General features: G+C 42.7%; 2 protein-coding genes across 17 annotated transcripts in view; one reads left to right on the forward strand and one right to left on the reverse strand.

The window, feature by feature from the left end:
• The window catches only part of LOC310848389 (TBC1 domain family member 7), a 39362-nt gene that overhangs the window by 11088 nt on the left and 15177 nt on the right, over window positions 1-13097 (forward strand). For 3 of the 6 annotated variants that reach the window (XM_083747433.1, XM_083747431.1, XM_083747432.1), the window contains exons 8-9: window positions 632-735; window positions 2476-2570. In XM_083747433.1, the coding sequence (XP_083603559.1) occupies window positions 632-718 (87 nt within the window). In that variant the 3' untranslated portion in view covers window positions 719-735; window positions 2476-2570. Of the gene's footprint in view, window positions 1-631; window positions 736-2475; window positions 2571-4803; window positions 4892-5923; window positions 9641-13097 lie in introns of those variants that run through there. The other 3 variants (XR_014566302.1, XR_014566303.1, XR_014566304.1) reach the window with 3 other exon arrangements.
• Window positions 6631-13097, reverse strand: part of PHACTR1 (phosphatase and actin regulator 1) — a 253070-nt gene continuing 246603 nt past the window's right edge. For all 11 annotated transcript variants that reach the window (XM_083747291.1, XM_083747290.1, XM_083747295.1 and 8 more), the window contains 3 exons: window positions 11987-12127; window positions 9511-9587; window positions 6631-8193 (listed from right to left, as the gene is read on the reverse strand). In XM_083747291.1, the coding sequence (XP_083603417.1) occupies window positions 8178-8193; window positions 9511-9587; window positions 11987-12127 (234 nt within the window). In that variant the 3' untranslated portion in view covers window positions 6631-8177. The remainder of the gene's footprint in view (window positions 8194-9510; window positions 9588-11986; window positions 12128-13097) is intronic.

A 13097-nucleotide genomic window follows, 5' to 3' on the forward strand; every position in this document is an offset into this window, starting at 1 on the left:
GTTGCTAGCCACTTTAGGCTTATTGAGAAAAGACGGGCTATAAATGTTTTAACTAAATAGAACTCGTTGGCTACATTTAAGCAGGTTGCAGGATTAACTTGACCTTGCGACTCCCCCCCAACCCACCACGTGGTCAAACAAGTTCACAGACCACAATGCTGCATCAAGCCAGTTTATCTTTTTGTATTTGCATGAGTGGCCATTCCATGCACACGCACTCCTATTTTCATCTGTGTTGGGGGGAAAGAGAATATCCTTGATGCAGGAACGGAAAGGAAAATAAAGAGTGGAATTGTTTGATATGGATGACCCAGTCTGGATTTCCAGGTGTGCTCTGATGCGCGCTTGGACCTTTTTTTTGCAAGGGAAGTTCTCCTTTCACTTCACTAATAGGGGACAATTCCTCCCCACACCAAACTGTTTGCATGAAGGGAGCTACTTGTTACTTGAAACTAAACAAGCAAAAGAGTGTGCTCTGTGTGCGTGATTAGCAATTGGCGTGAATGGATATGGCAGGAGTTTGGAAGGGCAATCCTATAGTGACTGGTCTTTAGCTGCCTTTAGGTTTGCTGCCTGAGATACTGAAGTACTGGAATACCTCAAAATGAATATCTCTTTTTATCTTTTGTAGATACCTCAAGATAACACGGATGCAATAGTGAGCAAAGCGATAGAGCTGTGGCACAAACATTGTGGGACCCCTGCACATTCAGTCTGAGACCATGCTGCCCACCGGTACACTTTTATTTCATTTGCCTTCCCTTTGTCCTTCCTTCCTCAACAAAACCTACTTAAAATTATTTTAACAAAGGAGATGGGGGAGCAATAAAATTGCTACCACCGTATCTGATGGAAGTATATAATTATATCTAGAAAGGGTGGTTTTAAGTCATCTGAAGTCTGCAACACCTTGCCTGCAAGTAGAGTCTCATTTATATCAGTTGAGTTGGATTTGTTTCCAAGTAACCTTGTTTATGGGCTGTGCAAAACAGGAGCCATAATGAAGGACTTTTTTTTTTTTTTTTACTCTCTGGAATAGATTCCTGCCTGGTTTTCTCTCACTCATTCCTCATGGCACTAATTTGGCTTTAATTCAAGAAATCCGGTTAAACTGAGATGTTCTCCTGAACAGGAGCTGCCTCTTAAAACCCTGTTGCAGATTTTCAGATCTTTGCAAGGTCCTCCCATAGGGTTAGGAAACTGGCCGCACAGGCCTTGCCTCCAGGGCTACCTCCCGAGGTTCCTAGCATACGGATCCTCTTTCCCCACTGCACTGGAATGAACAGAAAGCAGCTTTGGCAGAGCTTCCAGCCTTTTACCTTTGCAGTCCAAGAGTGGGAAATAGGAGGAGGCAACTCAAGGTACATAACAGAGTCATTCTGTCTCCTGCTCTTTATATTGGGGCAGAAGGGATTAGAGCTCTTTGCATGTGCCTTGTTCACATTTAGGGGTGTCAGGGGGTACAGTTAATGTTGGTCCTTGGGATATGTTTAGTTCAAAATTTGATCCCTGATTTGTTTGTTTGTTTGTTTGTTTGTAGAAATCGTGTTCAGTGGTAGCTCCTGGCTGGAACTAGAGAGTCCCAAATACATAATTTTTAAACTAGGTGCTGGTGATGACTACTGTGTAGGCTTCTGAATTATCCTTATTTTCTTGACATGGGCTCTTTTTTTGAGCTGGAACTCACCGGAACTCTGTTCCGGAACCTCTCAGGTGGGCGCTATTGCCATTATAAGAGAACAAGGGAGGCATTCAGGGCGAGCTCCGGCACCTCTTTTTCTAGAAAAACAGCACTGCTCTTGAGCCGTTTTGATCTGGTTTTTAGTTTTGGGATTAACAGACCTGTGGCGGGGGGCACTCTGTGAGTTAGATGATGTGGGGGCATCCCTGTCAGTTCTGCCGGCCCTCTGAACAGCTTGATACTGTGAACTTAAAGATGATCTCTATTGGATCAGGCTGGAGACCTATCCAGTCCAGCATTCTTTTTGCCCTGGTGGTCCATCAGATGGCTGTGAGAAGCCTGCAAGCAGGATATGATGGCAACTTCTCCTTCCTGCTGCTGTTCCCCAGGACCAAGAGGTGTAGTGGCTCTGATCCTGAAGACAGTATATAGCTATTTGGACTCGTAGCCATTGGTACCCTTGAATTAGCCTGATTTTAAAGTCAATCCAATCTAGTGGCCATCATTTCCACAACTTGTGGCAGCAAATTCCATCGTTCAACTATGCAGTGTGTGGTGAAGTACCTCTTTTTTGCTTGTGCTGAATTGCCCAGCCTTCAGCTTCATTGGACTACAGGTTCTGGTATTATGAAGCAGGAGCAAAGCCTTTTCTCCATTCACTTTCTACACCTCAATCACGACCCTTGTTTATTGCCTTGTTTCTAAACTTGAGTCTCCTCAGAGGACACAACTTTTCATTTTGGCAGTGTTGCTCCAAATCCCCTGATCACTTTGGTTTTCTACTCCCTTTTCAGATCCACCCAGCATGTGAAACCATCACCAGCCAACCTGGGAGATCCCTCCAATCCTGGTAGGCAGTTAAGCACTGACAATAAAATACTGATTCTCACAGGCTTGGTACGTGATGTCCTTTTAACTAAAATAAAATGCCAGGTTCCTTTGCCTTTCAAAAGGTCCCTCTGTGCTGCTCTTCCTTGCATCATGGTTTGCTTTTCATTTTAAATTGTTTAAAAATTTAGTTGCCTTGCCTAGTGATGTGGAAAGTTGTGACTTAAGTAGAGGAATGTTCACTCAACAGCTCCTTTATTCTCTTCGCTTCCTTTGCCCACTCTGTTCCCTTACCTTACGCAGCAAGGAGAAGTGTTCCCCCTGTGGCTGAGTCTTTTGCTCCCTGTGTGCCTTGACAGTGTTTGAGCTACAGCTCCTATCTGGCACAAGAGTTGAAATCCAAAACTTACGCAGGGCAGCAGCTTGGGGAAGGGTGCCCTAGATAACCAGCCTCATGTTTCCTGTACCCTTTGTGTTTGGAAAGAGTCTTTTCCAACATCCCACCCACGTGTCAACTTTAATGGTGTCCCAGTCCTCTGTGCTCACCTCCATATTGATGTTCCTCAGAATGTTAGTACTTTCATACAATAGTAGTGTTATATAACCCATTATTACTCCTAACTGGTTAACCAGCTGAAGCATGCAGGGTAGCAACTGTGCCCATTTTAGACGATGCTAGCAGAATATTGACACCCTCCCCCCCACCACATTTCAGCCTTCTGCTTTATTAATTTGGGAAGCTGTCAGTCTTGCAGAGTGCTCAGCTCTCCCAATCCATGTGCTTCGACCGCAGATTACTTTAATATGGCAGAGAATGTGGTCAGTACAGTGGTACCTCGGGTTACGTACGCTTCAGGTTACAGACTCTGCTAACCCAGAAATAGTACCTCAGGTTAAGAACTTTGCTTCAGGATGAGAACAGAAATCGGGCTCCGTTTCAGGTTAAGTACAGACCTCCGGAACGAATTAAGTACTTAACCTGAGGTACCACTGTAGTTGCTTTCTGATAAAATCCCTATTTTATTTTTGACTGATGTTGGTGTTAACCGTCTTCCATCAACCGTGTCAGTTAGTGCATGAATGCTGAGACGCACAGCTGTAAACCACTATTTAAAGCTCAAGTGCCAGACTATTAAAAAAACCCCAGAAACCCCCAAACCTTTTCCTCTGTGGCACGCTGGTGCTACTTGAAGTTGATGCGATGAGATAAACGAGCTGTGCTGAACTTTTCACACGAACAATAGCAATTTTAGATCAATGTTTTTTAAAGGCTGCAAGAAGCCTTCTGCAGTGTCTAGAAGTCAATCAAACGCCACCATTTAAATGTCAGTGGAAAGTTCATATCTAATCACCCTGTTGTACGTACAAAGAATAAGATTGCAGAGAGAATTTTCCTTTTGTGCGTTGTGTTACTCAGTTTGTGGCATGTTCTTTCATCAACAACTCTGTTTCGTGTTTGGGGGTGGGAGGTGATGAAAGCAAGTAAGCCTTTTGGTAGAGACCCAACTAGTTATGTAGAATCTAGGGTTGCCATATATTCAGAAACTTTTTGGCTTTTTTTGCAAAACCTCGAAGAAAAAAAAGCTAGATTTTCGCTTTTTGAAATAGTGCACTGATTGCCAGGGTTGCCATAACTATAGTGTTTTGGGTTTTCTTGCTTTCATAAAATGAAAGGCCTTGCCTCATTTAGAAAGAACAAATTATAAATTTTCTTGTATAATAAGAAGCAGGGCTTTTTCCCCCTAGCTGGAGCTCACCAGAGCTCAACTCTGGCACCTCTCAGGTGGGTACCATTGCCATTCTAAGAGAAGCCCATGTGGTGAGCTCTGGCACCTCTTTTTCTAGGAAAATGGCACTGATAATAAGGTTCTGTCAGAGTTACACCAGTGTAGCTTTGGCGCAGCCAAAGCCAGAGTTATTCCTGAAAAAGCAGTGTGGGTGGCGGCGGCAAGGCAAGACTTGCCCCTTTTCCAGGCTCCTTTTGGCTCTGTCACATGACCTAGCAGGTTACACTGGCAGAAAGGGTGTTCCAAATCAAAAAATGGTGTGTAAGATTACACCAGCATAATTTACCTTGGCATATATTACTCTGGCTTCCTATAGTTTGGATTGCTCTGCCAGCCACTCAAATGATGCTGATTTATACTTCCTGGTTATCTGTGTTCCTTGTTACATTTCCTGCACGCTAGAGGGAGCAATTCTGCAGAGAAAGGGCCCCTTTGAGCTTTTAGCCACTATCATGTTGTTGGTCAGCATTCAGTTGGTTCTGGTTTGTTGTTGTTTATTGTTTGTAGTGAGACTCAAGTTGCTGTTTAGTGGCCTGGAAACCTAAACAGGAAGGAAGGCAGCATATTCGAGGTAAATAAATTAGATGTCACTTTCGTGCAGCTTGCAGCCCTGCATCATAAATAACTGTAAAATCAATAGCAGGCAAGGAAAAAAAGACCACGTTTTTTCTTTTAAAATGATTTTTTTTAAAGAAACTGCATACATCAGAGACAATTTAAATACCATGCAGTTTCAATATGTACAAAAACCCTAGGATGTAGAGATTCAGTTTTAGTGTTTCCTCTAGGTATTTACATTTTGTTCTGGTTTTTACTTTCCCCCCCATACAGCCATAATCTGTTAAATTACAATACTGGAAGATCACAGGTTTGACTGTCACCACATTCACTCCTATACAAAGACAAAACTATGTACATACACTTGACTTGGAGAGTAACTGGAAAATGCACTAGTTCCAGAACCACTGAGATGCTCAGGCGTACCCTTCCCTTGCTTTTCTGTTCACACAAGAATAAAGTTCGGCTGGATGAACAGGCGGGCGCAGGGAACAATTTTCAACCCTGTTTGCCATATGCAGCAACATCATCTGTGCCCTTTTTCAAATCACTACCCTTTGACAGATTTTGAGGGAGGGAGGAAAATGGTTTTTGTCCATGCAGCAAGAGAAATTGCAGCTCTGTGCGAGATAACCTTCATCTGCATGTGAATCATAGAGGCATGTTTAAGTGAATGCAAAAGTTCACTGCTCATGCTAGGGGAAATAAATGAGACATCTATGCAACCCCTGCTGAAATGAATGGAAGCAGGATGACAGTAAAGCCCATCTCCATAGATTTCAGAGGGAAAGCGTTGCATTAGGCATTTGTAGTGGAGTGCACACTTCCCGTCACCTGTGATCACTGTGCTAGGGGAACAGCTGAATGGCTCTGCTCCAGGCAAGACAAGCATTAAGCAGACTTGAAAAGTAAGCCATTTTTCAAATGAAAGTTTCGCTAGATCCATTTCTATGTTACAGGGGGAAATAAATATGCATTTGTTTAGTGCCAGTTTTTGGAAGTGAATACAGTGCATTGCCTTGATCCAATAATTGGCTTCTTTCTTTGTTTGCATGGTAGGGACACTGAGGTTTTGCACACGCAAGCCTGCTAGGAACCTGCCTGCCTGCAGAAAGCAAGCAAATTCAATGTTCCATGCAATAGCCCATTGCATGCAAGTAAAGGAAGCCGCTAAGGGTCAGCAGAGTGGACCCATCTATTTCCAAATGTACCTATGGGCACAATGGCAACACAGTATGTAGTCACTCCCATACATCTTAATGTAGGGCAAGGGGGCATCTTCAAAGAAGTGCCACTGTACTAGCTCTGGAAGATGCTCCTTTGCACGTGGATAACATTGGGCTGAGCGCTAGGTCTTGAAAAGCTACAAGACTTGTATTGTGAATGGGCTCCCCAATTGCATGTGTTAAGTGCTAAACTGATGGCCCAGCCCACTTGGAAATTAATGTTGGCAGAAATGTGGGGAAAGACTCAGCATACTTCTTTAACCAATTGCATCACAAATCACAGTAAAACCAGAATAAGTGGTTTCACTTGCACAGAATTTGGCAATCTTATTGTTAGGAGGAAATGTTCTACCTTGTCTGGTTTGTAACTGTAGCCATAATCTGTATTTTTAACTGGAAGGCACACAGGAGATAAACCAGCAGGTAAATCGACCCCTTGTGTGTCCTCCAAGCCACTCAGGACAGAATGCTGAGCCTTGGAAGAAAGCAGACCCATAACCACACCTTGTGAATCCCCTGGCATCTTACCGCACAAGGTACTGAGGATCTGTAATATGTAAAAGCTTTTCACAGCATTGTGCCCACCCACTAGCTGTGGTGCCCAGTGATGGTGGGGAATGCCTTGTCACCCCAGTGTAGCCTCCTCAGCTAAAAGAAGTAAGGGGAAAAAAGTGCACCACTAAATAGGCCTGCTTTTATTTGACTCGGGCTGAGGAGTGACCCACGGGGTGAGGAGAAAATGCAGGTTACCAAGTGTTCTGTTCAAAAAGAAAAGTTATGCTGCCCTATACAAACTTCTTAACACCAGTGGAAAAGTGTGAGAAGTGAACTTCGCTTGGGAGAGGCAAGCTCAGGGCTCAGCTGCTGAAAGAGAGTGGGGGTTCCTTACCAGGAGGCATCGAATTGGTGGGCTTAGCCAAAGTGCTTTCAAAGACAGGCATCTGGAACGCTATCCAATGTGCAAGGGTCATCCTATTAAGAGAAGAGCCAATGCCTTAATAACAAAACAAAAAAAAACCCTCCCCAAATCTAATCCAAATGCTTTGGTTCTCAGTATCATGCTGGGACATTCATGACAGCATATTTTGTTATTTACACCAGGTAGTGTTCTACACAACAGAAATCCCAGCTCTTAAAAAATAAACGTATCCCATGCACACAGAGGAAAATTGACCCTACAATGATCTTGAGCTCCTTTCTTCTCTGCACTGCACACCTTACGGAACCTGCAGCATCTAAGTAAGTTGGCGTGCTGTATCAATTTGGTTAACTGGCAGAGCTGCTCTGCCATCCAGCCTCTTTATGCAGGTGTAAATGAAAGCAGGAAGTTACCAAGCAGGGCAAAAGGCATCCTGACTCGTTCTGTCCGTAAAGGTAATAAGCATGTTACTGAATATCCCTGTAATAATCGGCAACAATTTCAAAACATCACTTTTTGCAGCAAAGGGGGGAGGGGGGTCACTTGAATGAAAGAGATGGGTGACAAGGAATCTTCTGGGTGTTTCCCTCACAAAACAAATGGGTGACAGCCAGCCAGCCAGCCAAGAGATCCTCCAGGGATGATTCTTGTGAAGTGTCAAAGATAGGTAGATCCTCTGAGCGGGTCTTGGCCTTCCCCCGCATCTTTCTAAGGTGCTCTCAAACAGAAAGAAGTGTTTGCTCAAAGTGTTGACCCAGAAGGATGGTAGGCCTTGCCTGAGCTTTTGTCCAGCAGGTCTATGCCCAACACCAACTGCCTTCAGCTTTCTTTGGAGTCAGAAGGGAGATGCTCGAAGGAAGACGGGATGCATTAACGGCTGATCTTGGATGAGGATGGGGAATCCACACAGCAGAGTTTCGAATATGAGTGCCAACTCCTGGCCCAGTTCTTGCCATGGGTGGCTTCGGTTGCTGAAAGTTGTCCCAACATGTCTCATGATGTAGTTCTACCAAGTACAGGAAAACACAGGCTTCCCTGTTGTCGTCTTCTTCCTACTCTTCTTGGTTTTTAAAAAGGCAGTCCAGGAAATTTACATTGTACATTAACAGAGAAGTGAATGGTACCAGCACTTATGGTTCTTTCCAGATATGTTTTGAAGATGGTGGAGTGCTCAATTTCTATGGTCTATGAAACCTAAAATTAAAAAAGGGGACGGAGAAGGAAAAGAAAGTAAATCCAGTTGTGTTTGAATGAGTCAACCAATTTGATGGTTGCATATTTTTTCCAAACATTCAGAATCATGACAGAGCTTTGGGTCTGAAATATCCAATAAAAACCTAATCCCTCAACAGTCCTGTGAACCATGGAGAAGTGAGTTGGGAGTTGCTGTGGGAATGAAGACCTCTCATTCACCCTGATAGGTGGGATGGCACATAGCAGCCTTCTCCAACCTAGTGCCCACCGGACATTTTGAAGTAAAACTACCATCAGCAGGAAGAACTGGGTAGCAGAAGGACTGCCAGGTTGTCTTCCTGGGAATGGAAGAGGTTAATTCTACCCAAAGCCACTGTCACTGTCCTAGCTGACTTGCACATTCTAAGAATCCTCAATTATATTCCTCCACCAGAGAGTCATTCATACATAAAACTACCGTGCAACTGTTGTGTGAACTACACTGCAATATGTCATAAGAGGTTCCCGGGGTCTTTTATTTTACACAGTATTTCACCCTCATAAGAGCTCCTTCATCTGCCACAAGAAAAAAGCAACACATACACATATTAAGTCTGCCCATTACTCATTTCCATAATGGCACAAAGATCTCATTACCTTCCTAATGATTTTATAATAGGGGCTTATTGGGGGTTTGTGTAAGTGGGATGACTCAACAGCATAAAAATCAATATGGGGGGGGGAATAGGTACAAATAGACATGGAAAACGAGCCCTGGTGGTTTCCTGTCACAGGGTTAGGAGGGTAGGATTCTGTGTTCAAATAGATAAGAGGTTTCCCAGTATAACTGGTCCATACACAAACACACTCCATGCAACATTCAATCCTTTGGTCTGACCCAGCAGGACTCTTCGTAAGTTCTTAAATTCTGTGATACAAAGTTGAGTGGTATATCAGCCTTTTCAGAAACAGAAATGTAGACCTTTATTACCCATCTGGAATAAATTCCAGGGCTAAACCACCCCCCTTTGCATAATAATAGTAAATATATGTATACACCATTCCTGCCATGTTTTTGCTTCTATGGAAATGAAGGTGCGAATGTAGTTGCAAATTTCATTGTATACAGCCCAAGGCAAGCCTTACATCTAGTAATACTACAGATCAATAGTATACAAAAAAAATTAAATACATACTGACAATGAAGGGCTCCTGGAGATTTTTTTTAAACCAAATATTGGTCAGGGCTACATATGGGCCTTATGCTGATGGAGTTTGTACTGGAAATCTGCTTTTTCAGTCATTTTTAATTATTATTATTTAAAAAAAGCATCTCACCTTGTTAAATGCCTGCTTAATTCATGAACTTCCATTTCAGTGCTTTTAAACTCATTGAGCTCTTTGCGAATTGCCGCCTGCAGGGGACAAATAGAAGCATGTAAATATGCAGCTGAAAAGTAGTCTGAAGGTACATTCCACTTTTCTAAATTATGAATAGATGGGCACTAAATGGAAAGTGGTCCATCTCTTACCAGATCAGTAGCTTGTTAGAGCAACCACTCGGAATGTGATACGTTATAGCAGCCTGGGTGACACTTGGGATGCTCACCTGTCAGTGTGTTGTACACCTGGATCCAATACATATTGACTAGAAGCAAGGGCCACGGTCTAATGGGACGTTTCTCCCAAGTATGCATGCACAGAATTGCTGACTATTTTAAGAAAAGGATAACTATTCTAGCGCTGTGAACAGGAAGGAAATTAATTATTTAGATATAAGGGTAGAATTTAGGGTTAAATCTAGTGAGAGTAAAGCAATTGCCGAATTAGGAGAGATAGATAAAAGACTTTCCCCCAAAAGGCATGGACCATGGTACACTCTCACCAAATATGAAAACAGGAACCTCGTGCAGTTTTTGATCTTCAAAATGGCTTGTACTGTAGAAGGCAAAAACTCATGCACTTGTAAATACTGAGTGTGCATTTGACACATATGATGGCTGTATTTTATTTCAAAAAGGGGGGGGGGGGAGAGTCCAGGTTGCATGAGCTTTTGCCTGCTAGCCACAGAAGAAGCCACGAGGCAGAGACATACTTCTTGAGTTCCCTTGTCCTTTGCTGGTAAGTTTGGTACTCATTCCTAGTTCTTACACACTGGACTTTGGGAACACAGATCTGCCAAACATAAATCATCACACCAACCAGGAAAAAGACAGATTTAATGGAGATCACTCTGCCCGAAGGTCATCGCTACTTAAATCTTATGACCTGGGTCTTTTGCTGCTGAAGACCCAACAACCTCAGACCACATTTCAATTTCTACTAGAGATTCTTCTACATCAATCTAATAAGTGTCAAAAGAATTTTCAAAAGGGGTATATCACATCTTTCAAGACGGAAGTCAAATCTTGTCCGTCAGGAGCACGGGCAAATACCATGGAGCATTAACTGTCTCCTTTTAGTGAAAGCTGTCAGTTTGACTTTCCTCCAAGCTGTGATAAAGCATCCTCACAAACAGGAATAGACATGCCACTAACTGCAGGAGGACAATCAGGCTGCAAAGATGAACTCTCCAGAAGAGTGCACATGACCTCTTCTTCTAGCACACAAATGTTGAGTGATTTATAATGTATCTGTGTTATCTCCTGTGCTGCTTATTTTTCGCCGTAGGTTCTGTGATGGCAGAAATCCACACAGAATCAATGGGGGCTTGATAGGCTAGACTGTATCCTGAGAGGCCAGATCTAACTCAGATCTAACCAAGACTGGTGAAAGACTGTGGTTTTTAAGAGGGCTGGGTGTGGTTTGAAAGTGGTACCATTTTCCATGGAAAAATACCTTTTATTCTACTGTCTCCAGTCAAACAGTTTTGGGAGATAGGTGTAAGATAGGTGGTGTGTTGCAAGAAGGCTTCTTTTTGTAACTCAAGATACTTGGTACATTAAACCAGACATTAAAGAGACCACTGGGATTGAGAATAAAGATTGACAAAACATAGCTATCACCTTAAGAAACACAGACCTTATTGTCACTCCATGGTTGAATATGTGGCAAGCCTGAGTGCCACGGTAAGTAAACACAGAATAATTTCTTATCTCAGTTCTGTGGTATCCTGTACAGAAACAGCTTGCAAAATCTATTCCTCTGGTGGAATTGCTCAGCAAAAAAATGCATGCAAGTGTTGTCAACAAAGTATTTCTCAAATAATTACAGGCTTGATTTCCCTCATGCCAGGTTTGGTGATGGTGATGGTTTTACTGGAATTAATGCAAATTTAAGCAAGTGTAAGCTAATGTTTGTGATGGGAAAATTAAAGAGACTTGGCAGGGAAAGCACAAAAAATCCAGTTGTAGCTCCATCAAACAGGCATGCTTTAAGAAGCAATTCTTTTGCAAATTCCTTGTATGAGCTGACTTGAACTGCACCTCCTAGACTATTGTGCAGATCCAACCACAGTCATCCTTTGGTTTTTGCACTTCCCCAAATTTTCTGATGCAATTTTTGGCTCAACAGCTTATAAAAATGTGTACATCAAGATAAAAACACACTTAAGCATTCGTTCTTTGGGAGAAAAGATGTTCAAAAATGCATATTTCAATATGAATTTCTGTGCATTGAAGAAACCATAGATTAATTAACAAATAGGCTTATGCAAATAGACTTATGCAAGGACATTGTGGAGGGTGCTGATGAGCTCCCATCATCAGTGACTATGGACCATGCTGGTTTGGGGCTGATGAAAATTACAGTCCTACGTTAGCTACCCCTGCATTAGACCAAGGCTCAAGCCCAAGGCTTCCCCTAAGCTACGTACCTTGTCAGCAGCTGTGAGCCGTGTCCATGGCTTGTCTGCCCGCCTGTCATAGTCCTGAGCATCTGCCACTTCCACATAATCACTAAAGCGGATGAGAATTTTCCTTTCGCGCAGCTCTTCTACTGTAGGCCTTTGACTTAGCTGTAGGGAAAAAGAGAAGTGTTCCAAAATGTCATTCTTCCCCAAAGCGATACACTGATTTCTTGTGCTGACCAAAGGGAAGTTAAGAGAAATGCTGCTTTATTTTCCAGTTCCTCATCTGTGTCCAGTGGCTGGTTTTTAACCGCTGTTTCTGCCATCTTAACATTAGATGTGAGGCCACCAAGAGACATCTCTTGTACTAAAAGGCTACCTATTATTTCTGAATACTGGACTGAATGCATGATTTGTTAATTTCACACCCACCACTGATTCTTCATAACTCCATCAAATGTTGAGGGAGTCCAAGACAGGGCACCTTGTTAAAGTGCCTTCTTGGTGGTGGCATCATGGATGTGCAATGTCCACTTTTCAAAAACTAGAGAAAACTTACCTGATATGTCAGACTGTAGAGACACATGGAGGCAATTAACACTGCTTTCCTTGCTTGCTGTTTATGACTCTGCATTTATTTGATTTCATGGTACTTTTTTCCATAGAAAGTAAGGCTGAAGTATGTTGATTAAGCTTCCCCAGTTGTTACTTCCAGCCCAATTACATGCACATTTACTCAGAATTATTGAGGAGGAGTATATGGGGCAGTAGTCAGATATGCTGTTGATGGCCTACCAACTGAAAGAGCGTTTGGCATGCAACAATCTTCATTGTACCAAAACAATTATTTCTAATGCAGTGATGTAAAAAAAGTAGAACAACAGTGCTTGGAGAGGTCTTCACAAATCTGTCATACTTCTGTCATACTGTTAAGTCCGTATATTTAATAGTTGGTGATAGGCATTTACCCAAGAGCAGAGTATGGCTGAAAAGGACTTATATTCCCCTTGAATGCACTGAACTTTTAATAAAGTAAGCAGAATTACAGGGATTTTCCAAGGGTTGGGGCAACCTGTTGAGATCAGTATGTTACACAAATGCTTCTCTTAAATTATGTCCAATCAGTTTCATCTTTGCA

This window comes from Podarcis gaigeae (assembly GCF_964106915.1).
Source record: "Podarcis gaigeae genome assembly, chromosome: 7".
Classification (NCBI taxonomy): Eukaryota; Metazoa; Chordata; class Lepidosauria; order Squamata; family Lacertidae; genus Podarcis; species Podarcis gaigeae.